The sequence below is a fragment of the Lepidochelys kempii genome, chromosome 1 (genome assembly GCF_965140285.1).
Source record: "Lepidochelys kempii isolate rLepKem1 chromosome 1, rLepKem1.hap1, whole genome shotgun sequence".
NCBI classification, from domain to species: Eukaryota; Metazoa; Chordata; order Testudines; family Cheloniidae; genus Lepidochelys; species Lepidochelys kempii.
Window position 1 is genome coordinate 190,800,597 of NC_136380.1, and position 20,555 is coordinate 190,821,151.

General features: G+C 44.3%; 2 protein-coding genes across 12 annotated transcripts in view; one reads left to right on the plus strand and one right to left on the minus strand.

The window, feature by feature from the left end:
• The window catches only part of ARL13B (ARF like GTPase 13B), an 80,404-nt gene extending 74,634 nt beyond the window's left edge, over nucleotides 1-5,770 (minus strand). For 7 of the 11 annotated variants that reach the window (XM_073305573.2, XM_073305525.2, XM_078848054.1 and 4 more), the window contains exons 1-2: nucleotides 5,454-5,768; nucleotides 1,866-2,051 (exon numbers count right to left, since the gene is read on the minus strand). In XM_073305573.2, the coding sequence (XP_073161674.2) occupies nucleotides 1,866-1,924 (59 nt within the window). In that variant the 5' untranslated portion in view covers nucleotides 1,925-2,051; nucleotides 5,454-5,768. Of the gene's footprint in view, nucleotides 1-1,865; nucleotides 2,052-5,453 lie in introns of all 11 variants that reach the window. The other 4 variants (XM_073305584.2, XM_073305509.2, XM_073305517.2 and 1 more) reach the window with 3 other exon arrangements.
• Nucleotides 5,771-12,349: 6,579 nt separating this feature from the next.
• PROS1 (protein S) overlaps nucleotides 12,350-20,555 on the plus strand; it is a 45,227-nt gene continuing 37,021 nt past the window's right edge. The window contains 2 exon segments of the mRNA XM_073305611.2: nucleotides 12,350-12,686; nucleotides 20,215-20,372. Coding sequence (XP_073161712.1) covers nucleotides 12,350-12,686; nucleotides 20,215-20,372 — 495 coding nt within the window.

Below are 20,555 nucleotides of genomic sequence, written 5' to 3' on the forward strand. Positions count from 1 at the left end.
AGCTTAATACTGGATGATAATATAACTTGAAGAGATACATATAAGACTTAATGATTTTGCCTTTAATTTGTATTTGTCTTTTGGAAATTGAATCCCAGGTTCCATCTATTTGAATTCCATATTTTTGGCATGGTTATATTCTCTTTAACTACCACCATAACTTCCATTTCCCCCGTTTCCTTCAACGCAAACTAAAACTAAAGCCCTATCCACACTGAGGATTTGATCATACTGCAACCATCAGTGTAGCTGCACCATTGAAATACTCCACTGCAGACAAGGAAAGTTATCCCAGTTGCAAGCAGAGTAACTTACGCTCTACAGGAGCGAACAGCAGCATTGCCTGTGTACGCTATGTGTTCATATTGGTATAGCTATATCAATGTCTAACCAAGGCAAATCCCCAAGGCCACAATGAAGGTATTAGTTCCTACTGATGAGCAATACAACAAATACGTCACTTGTGCTGTAGCCCTTTTAAAGTCACATACACCCCTCTCTCTCCAAGGTTAGGATTATTTAAAATACAGCAATAAGGAAATATACTTTCATTACTTTCTCAATAATTCAAGTGAGCTTGAAGGGATTTGTGAAACAGAAGACAAAAAAGAGAAGCTTTTGAAACCAACACCTTCTCTAATCTCATTTTAAAAATAGGTAAAACTGATACTTTGGGTGGCAAGTCCCCAAATTCCACTAATTAAGGGGGACACTAAATAAAACATGGTTATTTCCAATCTCCTTCAGAATATGGTAGCATTTTGTGACAGGCTAAGTTTGTGAGCTGCACACCAATTTCTTCAGGGCTTCCAGAAGAACAAGAGGAGGTAGTGCAAGAGGTGGAGAGCAGGATCACAATGAATTCCAGTGGTGGCAATAAGCAGCAACCAAAAGAATCAAGTGAAATAAGTAGAAAAGTCTGCAAGTGTTTGTCAGATAAGTGGGTGAGGTTTGTGACACCACTAAACATACTCATGTGGCCCATTTGACAAGCTTGGATTCTGCAGAATCCACATTTTTAAAACTAAGTTTCTAGCTCTCAAGGCTGTCAAGAAATTCTTCCAAGGTACACCAAACATAAACAAATGTATTGTTCTCCTGAGTCTAGAAACTGACAATCCAAAACAATGGCTCTGGGAGGTGTCAGCAATTCCGTCCAGAGAAAGGGGAGAAAAAAAACAGGAAGGAAGATGTGGAAGGAAAAGAAACCGAGAGGAGAAACAACAGTGGTTCCAAATGTGAGACTACTCTACCAGACTGCAACAATAGGACAGCTAAATAATGATAATTAAAACTAAAATTTCATAAAGGCCATATTCTACCCTTGATCTTGTTCAAAACTCTCAATGATATAACATCTGATGTAGATAAAGGGTAGTATATCTACCCTTAAATGTATATCCCTACCAACAGACAATAATTAAAAACAAAATCCAGAATGAGTTTGACAGCCATACATTAGACATTTTAAGTCACTGCTCTTCTCTGTCCCAATTCCCAACATAAGTCCACACAAAAGAGAAAGGTAAATATGTTGAACTTCACGAATTCTTTCAGTCAGAAACAAATTACCTGAGTAACTGATCATTGGTTTGTGTTTTCTTTTTTATAACTCAAAAAAGATGTCTGATTTTCTCTCAAAGAAAAAACAATTATGCAACTTAGGTTCTGGTCTTTGATGTAAAAAAAATAAAATAAAATAAAAAATCAGGTTTTATCAAAGGGTAGCTAAGAAGAAAAGAAAGACAGACAAAATGGTAGTACAGAGTAACCCTGGACATATATTACAATACATAGAGATCTTTGAGATTCTTTGGGATGAAAGCCACTGTAGAAACAGAATACTCTCATTTGCTTAATCTTACCTGACAGGCTCCTGCCACCCTTTTAACCAGTTACAGCAATTGGCCATCAGACTAAACATCCCTCTTTGCCAGCCATCCAACGCCAAGGAAGCTACTGAAATCGTGTGTAGACAGGTCAGAGAACTCCAGTGAGAGAGACAAGGTGGTGGAGGAGCAGAGAGCACCAGCTCAGGTGCAGTCTCGTCACTAGTAGCAATGAGGAAAACAAAACAAAGAACACAGTCAGTCCCCAAGCGTAACCAAAGCCAACTTTCTTTCCCTTATTGGAAAGGGCCATCCCCCTTATAACCGTCCCTATCCTAAGGCTCTGTTTACCCTAGGCATTATTTCAGTCATCTGTGCAGTGCTAAATTACTGTAGATGAGGAAATCTGCAACTTGCACCAGTAGGATTTACCCAGTTTTCAAGCAGAGACAAACCCCACGGAACAAATTGCAGCTTTCTTGGATGACCCATCACACAGCAATGCTGGTGGCTGAAATCAGTGATAATTCCAAGTGTAGTCAAGATCTAAAATCCTCATGGGAGGAGCATCAGCACATAGGCCTTGGGAAAAGGAGATGGAGCTATTTTTAAATGTAAACTTTCAAATTGGTCAGGCTTCTGATTGCTTATCTACCCAGATTTGGAGACTTAAGAGTAGTCTCAGATGCTTCCTCTTCCCCATATGCTTTGCCAGTGCCAATTTTTGTAGGATTTACAATCCCATTTCCCTGTTTGTTTTCTGGAGTGATGGGGAAATATTTCTCTCTCCTCTGTTGCTATGTAAAACACCCAAACGAAGGCCACTGATTATACCTAAAGCTTATGCCCAAATAAATTTGTTAGTCTCCAAGGTGCCACAAGGACTCCTCATTGTTTTTGCTGATACAGACTAACAGGGCTACCACTATGAAACTTGATTATACACAATGAGCAGTCAAATGCAAAGTAAACAAAAAATTAAAAATGGTCTCATTTCAAGGTAGAATGACCTTAGGTGTTATAAACAACAGTAGGAGACAAGTGTGATTTTTAAATTAAGTGTCCCTTCAAGTTTATGCTGCTGGGACAGAAAAAGCATACCACAACTAATAATTAACCATAGTAGCTTTCCTATTATCTAGTGGTTGATATGGAAGGGTATGGGAACCACCCTTCCTAACACCACCATTCCTCTCTCCACTAGACTCAGCAGCAGCAAAGAAGCCCATATCTCCATTGCCAGCTTCTGGGAAGCACAAGTATGCTGGGATTGCTACCAGGAAACTGTCCTCAGAATCTACTCAGAGATATTGGTTCTAATGCCAGCCTCTGACTAATGAGGCTTCAAAATTTAGCAGCTTATCTGGCAGCTTGGAGACAGATTTCTCACCACGAACATTCCAAAGCTTTCCAGGGGTGGAACGAGTGCCTCTACAACCACACTCCTTTCCTAGCCTCTTGGTTGCTGGTGGAAGGAAGTCTTCAGTAAAATAGTCATCTCAGAGTCTCTCTCCTCCTCCCCCATCAATAACTACATCACCTATTTTTGCTACTGCTTATGGCTTTCCCAGAGAGTACCATGAAACCAGTAGTTCAGGGGCTCTCAAACGGGGGATCGTGACTCCTCAGGGGGTCGAAAGGTTATTATCTGGGGGGAACACGAGCTATCAGCCTCTACCCCAAACCCCATTTAGCCTCCAGAATTGATAATAGTGTTAATTATTTTAAAAAATTAATTTATGAGGGGGGTATCACACTTGAGGCTTACTGTGTGAAAGGGGTCACCAATACAAACATTTGAGAACCACTGCAGTAGTTCTTGATGGCTTCTCTGCTGCCTACAGGGTTTGAATGTCAAGGACAAAACAGAGCAGAATCTTGTTAATTTCACTCTGCTGTTGCTGCTCAGCAAAGCTAGGAGCAATCACAAAGGTCTGGAACCTAAATATGCGGTTCTTTCTTTCACTTTCAGGGACAAAGCCTATGAGATATAAATGTAGGCAAACCATTATCAGGAAAAAATACTATATCTATGAACAAAGTCACACAGTGGAACAAAACTAAAACACATGTTTTTGTATCTTCACAGTGTAGGGCAAAACTGTTTCTAGGTAAACCACCATCATATCTTAGATTACCAGACAATTTTTGACTTTGCTGTGGTGATGTAAGCTGAGGGTGCGGAATTTTCATCCAAGACAACAGTCTGATGACTCACTTATAAACTAATTAAAAAAAAAAGACTACCTCTCCCCAAGAAGTGTTTTAATTTAATCACATTTGGCTGTATATTTATCACATACCTGCCTGACTTGTCTTTACATTTGAATTTTAGAAGAGGGGATGGGATTATTTTAGCTGTATTTTATTTTGAACAAAAATTCAAGGCGGTTTCAACAGTAAAAGCTTTTTGGCAAAAAATTTAATACTCTTCCTACCAGCGAAAACTAACTTAACAGATGTACAGAATAAGAAGGAACACTACTATGCTATAAGAAAAGGAGTACTTGTGGCACCTTTGAGACTAACCAATTTATTTGAGCATAAGCTTTCGTGAGCTACAGCTCACTATGCATCCGATGAAGTGAGCTGTAGCTCAAGAAAGCTTATGCTCAAATAAATTGGTTAGTCTCTAAGGTGCCACAAGTACTCCTTTTCTTTTTGCGAATACAGACTAACACGGCTGTTACTCTGAAACCTGTTACTATGCTATGAGACAGTAACAGACAGAGCTACTATGAAGGATAGTTGAACCACTAAAAGTTGTTCTTCTGTAACGCAAAGTTACTGCACAAACATATCCATGCATCCTTGTTGCAGTGTCCAGCCACTACCCTGCAGACAGGTCTAGTGTACTGGTCTCTTCCACCCTGGGAAGAGATGGTCTTCCGGGTGATACCAAAGATCCACTCTACTCTGTCGAGAGAGTTCATATATTGTTTGCACTGTTGTCCCGGCCAGGTCAGTTTCAGACTACTAGAGAGACAAGGTAGGGAAGATATATTTTCTTTTATTGGACCTACTTCTGTTGGTGAGAGAGAGACAAGCTTTGGAGCCACACTGAGCTCATCCCCCCCAAACACACACACCTGTGAGAAAAGCAATGCCTAGCTCCAAAGCTTGTCTCTCTCTCTCTCCCCCCAAGAGAAGTAAGCTCCAATACAAGATGTTACCTCACCCACCTTGTCTCACTGCAGACTTAACAGTCTGCCCAACGTTTTGCCCACAAACTTCTCTTCCAGGACTGGAGCCACCCGCCCTTGGCCAGGAAGACAGGCCGGCTGCCCCCACCACCCCGGGGGGAATGAGGCGCCGCAACGCCCAGCCCCGGCATGACGCTCCCGGCAGCAGCCCCCAGGGTCTAGGGCCAAGCTCCCCCCGTCCCCCCGCGCGTGAAGCCGGGACGCGGCTCCGGCGCCTGTCCGGTGGGAAAGCGCCCCCGAGGGGCTGGCGGGGGGGGGGGGGCAGCAGGGCCCGCGGTCACCACGAACCAGCCCAGACAGCCCCGGCCGGGACAGCAACGGCGGCGCGCAGGCGCGAGGGGAGCCGGGGCAGGCGCCGGGCGGGGAAGGGGGGGGGGCGCATTGAGAGGCTCAAGCCGGGCGCGCGCGGCCGCCCCGTTACCTGGCGCTCAGCGGCGGGGCGAAGCGACGAAGCCGCGCAGGCGCCTGTAGCCCCGCCCGCCGGCTGCTGCTGCCCCGGCGCCGCGCCCTGCCCTGCCCCCGCCATGAGGGCCCCGGAAGCGGGGAGTCCGCGTTCGGGTCGGTAGCTCCGCTCAGAACCGGCTCCTCCGGGCCCAACGCGGCCGCTGGGGTGGCACGTGACCGGATCTCCCCACACCCCCCCCTTCCCTGCGCTCGCCCATTGGCTGGGGTCGGGGCCACACGGAGACCGGTACAAGCGAGGCAGAAGGGGCACGTAACTAGGATGGTCACCCCTGGTGACCGGGAAGGGGCGGGGCCACCATGGTAGCCAAACGAGGGGGCGGAACTGCGGGAGAGCCAATCGGGAGCGGGGGGGGGATTTTTGTTGCTCGAGGAGAAAGGGCAACCAATTGTGTCACGGGGGCGGGGATAGAACTCTTGGGGCGGTTGAGAGACTCCAGCTTCCAGCCCCCGGCGCGGGGGCACGCACGCGCACATATACAGAGTGCTGGGGTGGGGGTGCGGGGCTCGCTCCATCCCTGGAGAAGGACCCCGGTGTCCTCGGCGTGTAAATTACGTGGCTCCCAGCTACGCTGGAGGAGTGCTATAGCCACCCACCCTTGAATTACACCGCGTGACAACGCCAGCAAATTCCCAGTCCCAGACTTTCCCCCAGCAATGTGTGTCTTGTACTGCCCAGCTCCCCCCTGGACAGCACAAGCTCATAGAAAGTCTGTCATTTCATGCATAGAAAATGATGTGCACAACCCATGTTATCCCAAATGCTTCAATCCAAACACACTGCTTTAGATAAAACAATAAAACAAGTTTATTAACTACAGGATAGGTTTTAAGTGATTACAAGTAATGAAGCATAACTGTAACTGTTTGTTGGTTACAAGAAAATAAAACACACAATGCCTAAATTAAACTAAATTAGTTCAAGCTCTCACCCATTGTTTGAACAGTCTTACCGGCTGAATTTATTTCAATGCCCCAGTTCAATGCTGCTTCCTTTGTTCTTCAGGTGTTGCGGATGCCATAGGCAAAGAGAAAGGGCTTAATTTGGGATGTCTGCTTTCCCTTCTTTTAGTGCTGTCTTTTCTTCAAGAAGCAGCTCCAGGGGAGGTTTAGGAGACAGAAAGTGTGTGTGGACAGAAACCCCAAGCTGTTGTTTCTTTGACCAGATGTAGATTTTTCACCCACACCCTCTGTCCTGCCAAAAAATGGCTACTTAACCCAGTGATGGTGCATTTGATTTTGTTGACACCCGACTAAGGTGTCAGCTTGACTTCTGTCTCTGGGCAACTTGTCTGTGACCGCTCCCCAGACTTTGAAGTTCAGGAACATGTCTTAGTTATATCATACGCAGGAATCTTATAACTTTGCATAAAAGGTTGCCACACATATTTTACCAGGACACTGATAATCAACAAATTATGTGTTTTCAAATGATACACCACAAGGCATACCTTATATAAAATGACAGGTTTCAGAGTAACAGCCGTGTTAGTCTGTATTCGCAAAAAGAAAAGGAGTACTTGTGGCACCTTAGAGACTAACCAATTTATTTGAGCATAAGCTTTCGTGAGCTACAGCTCACTTCATCGGATGCATACCGTGGAAAATACAGAAGATGTTTTTATACACACAGACCATGAAAAAATGGGTGTTTATCACTACAAAAAGTTTTCTCTCCCCCCACCCCACTCTCCTGTTGGTAATAGCTTATCTAAAGTGATCACTCTCCTTACAATGTGTATGATAATCAAGGTGGGCCATTTCCAGCACAAATCCAGGTTTTCTCCCCACCCCACCCCCCAAAATACAACACATACTTTGCTTCTCTAAAAAGAAAAAAGATACTAAACTTTCTAAACTACTATATGCCGCAAGGGGCCACAGCAATGGTTCCCTCAACCCACCCAGCAATATTGTTAATCTATCCAACTATACTCTTAGCCCAGCAGAAGCAGCTGTCCTATCTCGGGACCTCTCCTTCTGCCCCTCCACCCCCCACGAACATGATACAGTTCTGTGGTGACCTAGAATCCTATTTTCGACTTCTCCGACTCAAAGAATATTTCCAACACACCTCTGAACAACATCCTAATCCACAGAGACCTCCCTACCAACACTACAAAAAGAAGGATTTGGGGTGGACTCCTCCTGAAGGTCAAGACAGCAGACTGGACTTCTACATAGAGTGCTTCCGCCGTCGTGCACGGGCTGAAATTGTGGAAAAGCAGCATCACTTGCCCCACAACCTCAGCCGTGCAGAACACAATGCCATCCACAGCCTTAGAAACAACTCTGACATCATAATCAAAAAGGCTGACAAAGGAGGTGCTGTTGTCATCATGAATAGTCGGAATATGAACAAGAGCAGCTCTCCAACACCACTTTCTACAAGCCATTACCCTCTGATCCCACTGAGAGTTACCAAAAGAAACTACAGCATTTGCTGAAGAAACTCCCGAAAAAGAAAAAGCACAAGATCAAATCCGCACAGACACACCCCTGGAACTCCGACCTGGGATATTCTATCGACTACCCAAGATCCATAAACCTGGAAATCCTGGGCGCCCCATCATCTCAGGCATTGGCACCCTGACAGCAGGATTGTCTGGCTATGTAGACTCCCTCCTCAGGCCCTACGCTACCAGCACTCCCAGCTACCTTCGAGACACCACTGACTTCCTGAGGAAACTACAATCCATCGGTGATCTTCCTGATAACACCATCCTGGCCACTATGGATGTAAAAGCCCTCTACACCAACATTCCACACAAAGATGGATTACAAGCCATCAAGAACGCTATCCCCGATAATGTCACGGCTAACCTGGTGGCTGAACTTTGTGACTTTGTCCTTACCCATAACTATTTCACATTTGGGACAATGTATACCTTCAAATCAGCGGCACTGCTATGGGTACCCGCATGGCCCAACAGTATGCCAACATTTTTATGGCTGACTTAGAACAACGCTTCCCCAGCTCTCGTCCCCTAACGCCCCTACTCTACTTGCGCTATATTGATGACATCTTTATCATCTGGACCATGGAAAAGAAGCCCTTGAGGAATTCCACCGTGATTTCAACAATTTCCATCCCACCATCAACCTCAGTCTGGTCCAGTGCACACAAGAGATCCACTTCCTGGACACTACAGTGCTAATAAACGATGGTCACATAAACACCACCCTATACCAGAAACCTACTGACCGCTATGCCTACCTACATGCCTCCAGCTTTCACCCTGACCACACCACACGATCCATTGTCTACAACCAAGCTCTGCGATACAACCGCATTTGCTCCAACCCCTCAGACAGAGACAAACACCTACAAGATCTCTATCAAGCATTCTTACAACTACAGTACCCACCTGCGGAAGTGAAGAAGATTGATAGAGCCAGAAGAGTTCCCAGAAGTCACCTACTACAGGACAGGCCCAACAAAGAAAATAACAGAACGCCACGAGCCGTCACTTTCAGCCCCCAACTAAAACCCCTCCAACGCATTATCAAGGATCTACAACCAATCTGAAGGACGACCCAACACTCTCACAAATCTTGGGAGACAGGCCAGTCCTTGCCTACAGACAGCCCCCCAACCTGAAGCAAATACTCACCAGCAACCACATACCACACAACAGAACCACTTACCCAGGAACCTATCCTTACAACGAAGCCCGTTGCCAACTGTGCCCACATATCTATTCAGGGGACACCATCACAGGGCCTAATCACATCAGCCACACCATCAGAGGCTCGTTCACCTGCACATCTACCAATGTGATATATGCCATCATGTGCCAGCAATGCCCCTCTGCCATATACATTGGTCAAACTGGACAGTCTCTACGTAAAAGAACAAATGGACACAAATCAGATGTCAAGAATTATAACGTTCATAAACCAGTCGGAGAACACTTCAATCTCTCTGGTCACTCGATTTCTAATCTCAAAGTGAGTATCCTTCAACAAAAAAACTTCTAAAACAGACTCCAGCGAGAGACTGCTGAATTGGAATTAATTTGCAAATTGGATACAATTAACTTAGGCTTGAATAGAGACTGGGCATGGTTGATTTATTATAAAAAGTAACGTATTTCCAATTGTTTATTCCTCCCCCCCACACACACTGTTCCTCAGACGTTCTTGTTAAACCCTGGATTTGTGCTGGAAATGGCCCACCTTGATTATCATACACATTGTAAGGAGAGTAACAGCCGTGTTAGTCTGTATTCGCAAAAGAAAAGGAGTACTTGTGGCACCTTAGAGACTAACCAATTTACAGCTCAAGAATGCTTATGCTCAAATAAATTGGTTAGTCTCTAAGGTGCCAAAAGTACTCCTTTTCTTTTTATTGTAAGGCGAGTGATCACTTTAGGTAAGCTATTATCAGCAGGAGAGTGGGGTGGGGGAAGAGAAAACCTTTTGTAGTGATAAACACCCATTTTTTCATGGTCTGTGTGTATAAAAACATCCTCTGTATTTTCCACAGTATGCATTTGATGAAGTGAGCTGTAGCTCACGAAAGCTTATGCTCAAATAAATTGGTTAGTCTCTAAGGTGCCACAAGTACTCCTTTTCTTTTATCTAAAGTGATCACTCTCCTTACAATGTGTATGATAATTAAGGTGGTCCATTTCCAGCACAAATTCAGGGTTTAACAAGAACGTCAGAGGAACAGTGGGGGGAGGAATAAACAAGGGGAAATAGGTTACTTTGTATAATGACTCAACCATTCCCAGTCTCTATTCAAGCCTAAGTTAATTGTATCCAATTTGCAAATTAATTCCAATTCAGCAATCTCTCTTTGGAGTCTGTTTCTGAAGTTTTTCTGTTGTAATATCACAACTTTCATGTCTGTAATCGCGTGACCAGAGAGATTGAAGTGTTCTCCGACTGGTTTATGAACGTTATAATTCTTGACATCTGATTTGTGTCCATTTATTCTTTTACGTAGAGACTGTCCAGTTTGACCAATGTACATGGCAGAGGGGCATTGCTGGCACATGATGGCATATATCACATTGGTGGATGTGCAGGTGAACGAGCCTCTGATAGTGTGGCTGATGTGATTAGGCCCTATGATGGTGTCCCCTGAATAGATATGTGGGTACAGTTGGCAACGGGCTTTGTTGCAAGGATAGGTTCCTGGGTTAGTGGTTCTGTTGCGTGGTATGTGGTTGCTGGTGAGTATTCGCTTCAGGTTGGGAGGCTGTCTGTAGGCAAGGACTGGCCTGTCTCCCAAGATTTGTGAGAGTGTTGGGTCGTCCTTCAGGATAGGTTGTAGATCCTTGATAATGCGTTGGAGGGGTTTTAGTTGGGGGCTGAAGGTGACGGCTAGTGGCGTTCTGTTATTTTCTTTGTTGGGCCTGTCCTGTAGTAGGTGACTTCTGGGAACTCTTCTGGCTCTATCAATCTTCTTCACTTCCGCAGGTGGGTACTGTAGTTGTAAGAATGCTTGATAGAGATCTTGTAGGTGTTTGTCTCTGTCTGAGGGGTTGGAGCAAATGCGGTTGTATCGCAGAGCTTGGTTGTAGACAATGGATCGTGTGGTGTGGTCAGGGTGAAAGCTGGAGGCATGTAGGTAGGCATAGCGGTCAGTAGGTTTCTGGTATAGGGTGGTGTTTATGTGACCATCGTTTATTAGCACTGTAGTGTCCAGGAAGTGGATCTCTTGTGTGCACTGGACCAGACTGAGGTTGATGGTGGGATGGAAATTGTTGAAATCACGGTGGAATTCCTCAAGGGCTTCTTTTCCATGGTCCAGATGATAAAGATGTCATCAATATAGCGCAAGTAGAGTAGGGGCGTTAGGGGACGTGCTGGAAATGTCCCACCTTGATTATTATACACATTGTAAGGAGAGTGATCACTTTAGATAAGCTATTACCAGCAGGAGAGTGGGGTGGGGGCAGAGAAAACCTTTTGTAGTGATAAACACCCATTTTTTCATGGCCTGTGTGTATAAAAACATCTTCTGTATTTTCCACGGTATGCATTCGATAAGGTGAGCTGTAGCTCACGAAAGCTTATGCTCAAATAAATTGGTTAGTCTCTAAGGTGCCACAAGTACTCCTTTTCTTTTTATATAAAATGTATCATAATCTTATGAAGGGGTGAAAACAAGAGTACAGGCTGTCACACTGGTGTCCCCTGGGAGTTGTCTGGCTGAGGAGCTGTCCCTGGTATCCTGGGGGGAGGTGGGAGGGTGTCTGGCTGGGGAGCTGTGCCGGATGTCACTGAGGGGGTGTCTGTGGCTGGGGAGCTGTGCCTGGTGTCCCCGGGGAGGTGTCTGGCAGGGCAGCTGTGTCTGGTGTCCATGAGGGGGCGTCTGTGGCTGGGCGGCTGTGCCTGGTGTCCCCAGGGAGGTGTCGGGCTGGGGAGCTGTGCCTAGGGTTGCCAATCCTCCAGGATTGTCCTGGAGTCTCCAGGAATTAAAGATTAATCTTTAATTAAACATTGTCATGTGATGAAATCTCCAGGCATTTGTCCAACCACAGTTGGCAACCCTAGCTGTGCCTAGTGTCCCTAAGAGGTGTCTGTGGCTGGGGATCTGTGCCTGGCGTCTGCCTGAGCTGAACCTGGTGTGTGGTGCCCCGGGGCGCGGGGGCGGGGTGTCCGTCCCTCTCTGGATCTGGGTGGGAGAGTTAAGATCTGGGTGGGAGAGCTAAGATCAGAAAATGTTGACGAAACTGAACTTTTAAAGAAGCCCAGGAGTGAATTTTTGGAGGCTATTGTTTTACTTTTTGCAATTTCTTTCTCTCCTACCCCGCAAGTTTTCCGGGCAGCTGTAAACTAGCGCTTGGCGCTCAGCAGCCTCCTGGCTCTGGCTGCCCTGGAGCCCCGAGCATCCTGTTTATGCTCCATGAGAAACACTCCGGAACGTTTCCTGGAAGTGTCCAGCCCCCCCACTGTCACTCCCTCCCCTAGCTCTCCAGGACGGCCGGAGTCCGGCACGAGATCCCCTGCTGCTGCGGTGCTGCTATTTCACTCAGAAGCTGCAGCAGGCACAAAGCAAACAGAGGCGCTGTACTAACCAAGGCGCCTCGTCTGTCCATATCTCCCCCGCACCAGACACACGTGCCTGGTAGCCCCTTCCAGCTGCTTTCTGTAAGGATGAAGCTGCTAGACAGGCGCTGCATCGGTTTCCACACTTGTTTTGTTGTGGTGATTGCTCTCTCAGAGGCCAGGACATGTAAGTAAATTCAGCAGCTTCAAAACTTCGGCAAAGTTCACACTTGCTTGTTTCTGCGGATAGTTCAGATTGGTTTTTGCTCCTTCCCTTAGCCCTTGTTATGCACCGCACCTGGAAACTTACTGTGCATAACAAGGCGATGGTGGCAGCGGTCTTATTAATCTGTCAGGCTCCTAGATTGCAGTCGTAGAAAAAACATTACTGCTTTGTAGGTTTGTGGAAATAATTTGCTGCTTGCCTGTTTTCTCCTGGGGACAGATCCAGTGTCACTGAGATAGCAGAATTCAGAGTGATTTAGGCCTTTAGCCCCCATTTGTGTCAAGTTCGTTTTGCCCCAGGCATCAGAAGGAGAGGGGGTTTGTTCTGAAAATGTGACAAGAGTTCCAGTTTTTGCAGTGGTAGGTCTAAGTTCTCCCCTCGTTTTTTTACAGACGAAACAGACCCCCTTATCATCTTTGTGCAATTCCTGAACTTTGAGCTTCAGCGTTGCTGTTTTTGTTTTTCTTTTTCTTCAAAATGCATTAATATGGGTGAGCAAACCAGACTCCCCGCACATTGCTTTAGCTAAATGTGGAGGTCACTTTTGTGGCAGAAACAGGTTGATGTTGCTGACATTTTTAGCACTAAAAACAAATGCAGTCCTGTAACTAAAGTAGCCTCTAAATGAATTCAAGTTGGGGGCCTTCTTTGCTCATGGTCATTATTTTGAATATTACTTATTTCCAGTGAATTGTTAATACAACTCTAATGTTGAGAAAGTGCTTTGGTACAATTTTTACATTTGACTTATTATTCATTTGTTTTCTTCAGTCAAATAACTGTGGTCTGAAGGTTGCCTGGGCAGCATAACTTCAAAGCTGATGCTTTGAAATTAGGCAGGATGCTACTGGTAATGTGGATTAGCTGAAAAGGCACGTCCAAATAGCCTTTTGTTAATGTAGAGAGAGGAAAAATATTCTAGAGGCAATGGGGGAGGGGTCAGTTTGCACTCAGGTCAAACAGAACTTTTTTGCTGGTGCCAGAGTAAGACCATTCACAGGGAAGTAATTAGTGGCACTAGCAGAATTAGAATCTTTAAAATGTAAGCATGTTTGTGACCGGTTTAATGATTAAACAGTCAGAAAAAAACTAATATTTACCATTCAACCTTTTGTTTAAATGCTAGAGAATGACGAAAGCTCATTTTCTACCTTATTTCTGTGCAAAGCCTAAAAGAAACCCCTTTTTTCACATGCCTTTTTCTTCTTTGTTCATGCCTTCTTCCTTAGTTTTCTCTCTTCCCTTACTCCCCCATTATATTACCCTCCCACTTATCTTTCCAATAACATAACATTCAAATTGCCATATCAGTGCAAACCCCGAGTGGTTCATGTAGGCTAGTATTCCAGTTCTGGCTCTACCAATGCCAGGTGCTTTCAAAAGCATCCCCAATAATTCATCTTGTTGTCATGGACTCATTAAGTTTAAGGCCAGAAGGGACCACCAGACCATCTAGTCTGACTTCCTTTATCTCACATGCCACCACAACCACCCAGCACCTGCCTAAACCCAACAACTGACATTTTAAAGTGACTGAACTATGATGTGCCACAGGCAGAGAGTAGCAGGGACCAAGTATTCCCGTGCCCCAGGCCCCTGTAATATCAGGGAATTCATCCTGCAATGGCAGAGAATTGTGTAATACTGTAACCATCATGGAAAGTTTGCTTTTGTGTATGGCTGCTGATCGGTTTACACCTTGAAGCATGAGGATGGCCAGCCCTTATAAATGTTGTTATATGTACTATAACTACTTATGCTGTTCAAATTCATATAAGTGGCTAATCAATTTTAACTAAAATATTTTTCTCAATAATATCCTGCAGCATTGAGCACTGGAGGATTAGTTACAACCTGCATCAAAAAATCCTTTTATTGAATTTAAATGTGCTGAATTTTAATTTAATCAACAGTCCTCTTTGGAGCTGGTTGGGAATTTTCTGGTGAAACAAAGCATCCTCAGAAAGTGCCAATTAGTTGAACTCAAAATGTTTTGTGAAAACATCTCGGGTTTGCCAAACATTCATTGAATCACAGCCAGGGTTCCATCAGAAACCTGCCTGGTTTCCTGGTGGGCTGCTTGGGACCCCAGGTCTTCCAGGGCTGGTGGCTCTGGGACAACTGTGCTATGTGCTCTGCCCCAGGGCCACAGACCCTGGGAGTCCTGGCAGCTGCTGATCGAACTTGATATGATTATTGTCAGTTCCAACGCTGCTTTACAGCAGTGGTGAAACTAAAGTCAACATGATTCTTGTTAATCAACTGCTACTGGGGTCCCTGGGAGCATATTTCATTTCAGAAATGCCCTCGGTCAGCATTGCCAAAACAAATGAAATTCAGAATTTCTGGTTCACTGGAAACGTAAAAAAGAAAAAACATTTAATTCTGAATTGGAACAAAACCAAATGTTGAAATATTTAAATTTCCTGCTAACCAAAAATCGCAAATTTCAGCCAGTCCTGCTCCTCTTGTTCTTGTATTATAAGAAAAAAGTAAATTGGATCTCCCAAATGTCCTTCTGTGGACCTTTAATTATTTTGTATGACCTTCGGGGAAAAAAACATTACATTAAAAACATTAAGGGTGTAAAGTCAAGCAGTCAAAATTTAAGTAATGCCAGACTTATCATTACTCATGCAACCTTAATTTAGCATCCTCATTCACATGCATTATAAGTAGGGCCCTACCAATTTCATGGCCATAAAAAATGCATAACGGGTCATGAAATCTGGTGTCTCCCATTGAAATCTGGTCTTTTGTGTGCTTTTACCCTATACTATACAGATTTCACAGGGGAGACCAGCATTTCTCAGATTGGGGGCCCTCACCCAAAAGGTAGTCGCAGGAAGGTTGCAAGATTATTTTAGGAGGGTCATGGTATTGTCACCCTTACTTCTGCGCTGCCTTCAGATCCGGGCGGCTGGAGAGTGGCAGGTGTTGGCTGGGTGCCCAGCTCTGAAGGCAGTGCTCTGCCAGCAGCAGCACAGAAGTAAGGGTGGTAATACCATACATAGGCATGAACTCCGTGGGTGCTCCAGGGCTACAGCACCCAAGGAAAAAAATTAGTGGTGGCGTAGCACCCACCAGCAGCCAGCTCCCCTCTTCCCTCCCAGCGCCTCTCGCCTGGTACCGGCCCTGCCGATCCACTCTTCCCCCTCCTTCCCAGCACTCACTGCCTGCCACGATCAGCTGTTTCGTGGCATGCAGGAGGCTCTGGGAGGGAGAAGAGCAGGGATGGGGCATGCTCAGAGGAGAGGGGGTGGAACCTTTGTGGGAAGAGGCGGGGAAGAAGCAGGGTGTGGGTGGGAAGAGGCGGCGAGGGGACTTGGGAGAAGGGGCCGGGCCTGGGGAGGAGCAGGGGCAGGAAGAGGCAGGCTGCGGCTTGGGCGGTGGGAGCGGGACCTGGGGTGGAGCCGGGGGTTGAGTACCCCCCGGGCCCGGAGGAAGTCGGCACCTATGATACCATACCATGCCATCCTTACTTCTGCGCTACTGCTCGTGGCGGCTCTGCCTTCAGAGCTGGGCTCCCGGCCAGCAGCCGCCGCTCTCCGGCCGCTCAGTTCTGAAGGCAGCACCACTGCTAGCTGCAGCACAGAAGTATGGGTAGCAGCACCGCACACCGCCCGACCATAACCTTGCGACACACCCCACCCCCCCAACTCCTTTTGGGGTCAGGACCCCTGCAATTACAACACCGTGAAATTTCAGATTTAAATAGCTGAAATCATGAAATTTATGATTTCTTAAATCTTATGACCGTGAAATTGACCAAAATGGACCATGAATTTGGTAGAGCCCTAACTATGAGGCAGTCTGTGCCTCTGCCTTTAAAGCCTTCCATCCCTGTAGTCAGATCGACATGAGCAGACTGCACCTGCGTAGAGCCTCACCAAAGTCGTGTGAGGGTATGTCTGCACTGGTCCTATGGCAGGACTGGGCAGTAGACTGTAAATTCTTCAGGGCAGTGGCTATATTTAATTTGGGATACTGGATGACAAAAAGTAAACGGTCAGTGCTAAACGGAGTAACAACAAATACCTGTACAACTTGTTCAAAAGAAAACAATGTTTTTCTTCAAGACATTTTGGGACCAGTTTTCAAGAGTCAGGATCGAAATGGCATGATCTAAACATACATTTACACATGTTCAGTTACATATAAAAACATGTATCTAATTTGCATAGCCTAATGAAAGAATTACAAATGAAAAGATGTTTATTTTTTCATGTGCCTGGAGATGGGAAATCCTCTGTATGTAGGGCTTCCATTACTGGTTCACATATTACTAATGCATTTAATAAAAATCTCTTTCTTGGAAGTAAGGAGTTAATTGCTACATGGCAGCCACATCACTGATTTAGCTCCATTTTCTGCAGCAGCACTATGTTTAATATATATATATTAGTGCTTGTGGGCCAAATCACAGGTACACTACGGTTGCTTTGTGCTCCTTTGGTGACACAAAACAACTGTAAACCCTTCTTAACCAGCCCATTTAAGCCAGATTTGTGGCTGCTTTGCAGCCCCAGAAGCTTAAATGGAGTGAACCGGTGAATCTGGTCCTGTGTTTTTATTTCTTTCAACAGTACTATTTCTAAATAGGCACCTGATAAATAATTGTTAGATAAGTATGGCCCATCTAGTTCCTATTGACATCAATAGCAAGATTCTCAATGGACTTCAGTTATAGTTTGATCAGGCCTATTATATTCACTTTTTATTTGAAAGAGTCACAAGATAATTTGAGTTCCAGTAATCAAACATGCAATAGAGATAAGGATTTTTTTTAATGAAACAGCAGAATGCGTTTAAAGAAAGGCCTGTTCAGCAGATAAACTAACACACTTTCCTTGCACTCCAATAAAAATATTGGGGGATGGGGAGGAGGAAGCACAGGAAATCACAAAAAGAGAAGTGACAAAACTCCTTTCTGCTTCAAAGGGAGTAGGATCAGGCCTTTTGGTGGAAGTGAACAATCTGTCATTGTTAAAAGTAATAGGGAACATTTTCATAAATATATTAAAAAAGAAATTAACCGAACCGTTGTGTATAGAAGGGCTACCAACAACAGCTATGCTGTAGTGCCTGGATTACAATGTTGCAGTGGATTAGCATTACCTAACAATTTATTTACACAGTAGCGGTTACTGGAATTGGAAGGTTGTTGCTAAGGGGAATCTGCCCACATGAAACTTTTTAAAGCCCTCTGTGATTATTCTTAACATACACAACTTTGTTATTACTGAGTCTTGATCTCTTTCAGCCAATACTTTTTGTCCCTCTACGTGCAAAGCTGCTGCACCACTCTATCTTTATGGATGGCTCAAATGGTCATCTTTGATTAGAGAGAGACAAGATAGGCAAGGTAATATATTTTATTGGACCAACTTCTGGTACAACAGACAAGCTTTTGAGCTTCACAGAGCTCCTCTTAAGGTCTGGAGAAAGATACCAGAGTGGCTGAGTTAAATACAAGGTGGCACAGATTAAGCATAAAGGTTTCACACTGCGGGATGTTTTTTCACAACATGAACTTTCCTTCATGGGGAAAACTTTTCCATCATCTTAACAGTTATGTATGTGCAATCCTTTCACCCTTCAGGATTTTTCTTCACTGGTCTTGTAACATTTACAAATGGATCACTATACAGGTGGAAGAAATAAAATACTGTGGCCAGTTCCATGCCAGCCAGAATTGCTAGCTGATCGCTGACAGAAAAGTCTGGCTCATACTTCAGAGGTGTAGGACAGCCGGTCCACTGTGCACCTTTGGAAATCCTGCCCTTAATATCTTGTTAAAATTAAGGTGAGGTAGAAGCCAGTTACACAACCTTAAATCTTCAGTGTAAACCACAAGCCCTTGAAAAAACAAACAAACAAACAAACAAACAGAAGAAATACAGTGAGGAAGTTCTTGTGAGAGATGCCTACAATTTGATATGATATCCACTGATGCAGCTATTGTGAGCCCCTCAGTTGCATTCCTTATATTTAATAGACTAGCTATAGTATTGTGTTTGAGGCATGCAGATGAGTTAGTATTGCGTTTGAGGCATGCCACCCAGGAGCAATCCATAGCAAAGGATAAATATTCCAGTGGGAAGGTACGCAACACTCTTGCTAATACACCATATCAGTTTCACTCCTCTGTTAGTCCATTTAGCAGTGCATAAAAAATAGGATGCTCCCCATTGCTGGCATAATACACGCTAGTGCGTCAGGATTTCAGATAGTGAATACAGTCCTCTGTCAGACCATGAGTTACGTCTGCCTGAACTGATGCTCACAGGACAGTGATGAATATTATGGACAGCCTGTCTGATTATGCACTGCAGGTTTCATACATTCATTCTAATCTGATAGAGTAAATTATGAAAATGCTAATTAGTGCAATGCAGGTATAGAACTGTGGTGCCCATCAGCTAACATGTCAGCCTCACCCTCTAACCCCTATACCTTGGACTTTTTCCAGGTCTGTTCATCCATATCTTTCTTTTTGACTGTTCCTAGTCAACAACAAATATAGCAACAGAAAAACCCTAGTCTAATTTAGATGCTCTATCTGCAGTACCATGTGCAGAATATATTAAGGGCCAGATTCAAAACTCACTGAAATCAGTGGGAGTCTTTCCACTTTGAATCAGGTCCCAGTAGAATAGTGATTATTGTTACAACAAAATCTTCTCCAACTAATTTTTTCACAACACATTTAAAATTAAAAGTCAGTAGTAATAGCAAGACAGATGTGCAAAAAGTAAATAGTGATACACATGCAGCATTACAACTGTAAAATACGTAGGTTGTCTGTAAGTATCTCCACTAACATTTGTAGAGGGACATGAATTTCCTTTCACAACATCAGCGCAAACATTTTTCAAGCTGTGCCACTGGCATCATCTTCTGAGATTTTGCATTGTGTACTGGGTTATTCACCTTAGGTTGTGAAGTATTCATAAAGTATTTACTTTAGAAGTATTAGCAGGCATGTCTTGACTTAAAAAAAGCACTTATGGCCTCATATAAAATAAGTGGTTCACAGAATACCTTACTTCTATGTAATTAATTAAAACAGTTTATTCTAACATATTGTAAGATTCTGTATCATTTTTCATCCTGCCTGTCAAATCTCTCCCTTTTTTTAGAATACCCAGGATTAAAACAATGTTTTCCATTAACACAGTGACATTTAAATGATGCTCTGGGCATGGCTTTGTACAAAGAGATCTAAGAACCCTTGTAAATGTCAATCAGGATTTTATATATATATATAATGTATATATATAAATATATTTGGCAACTAACACACAGACAAAGCAATCCTGAAATATCCTTCCTCTCTCCCACATTGCCTGGCAATGGTGCACATGGCTACAGCATGACTACCAACTCAATTCTGATTTTTGTTCTAGCACCTCACTCTAACTTAATTTTTACCCTGCCACATTGCTGAGCTGTACAATGTGAAAAATGTTTGTTTGGTTCTACAAAGTTTTGTCTCAGCAGTATGCCTCCGAGTTCCTGGTTAGGAAACGTCGAGCCAATTCTTTTATGGAAGAAAGTAAGAAGGGAAATTTAGAAAGAGAATGCATTGAAGAGCTGTGCAATAAAGAAGAAGCCAGAGAAATATTTGAAAATAATCCTGAAACGGTAAGAATTTGATGAGCATTTGACAACTGGAGAACAGTTTTGTGCCAAGGAGGAAGAAAAAACCTGGAAATGTATAGGTTTCTATATAGCAGGGCTAAAAAGTATTCAGACCAAGAGTGAAATTCTTCCATGTGCAGAGTGCCAGCCAGTGTGCATTACCTATTAAGGAAGACAGAACCGATG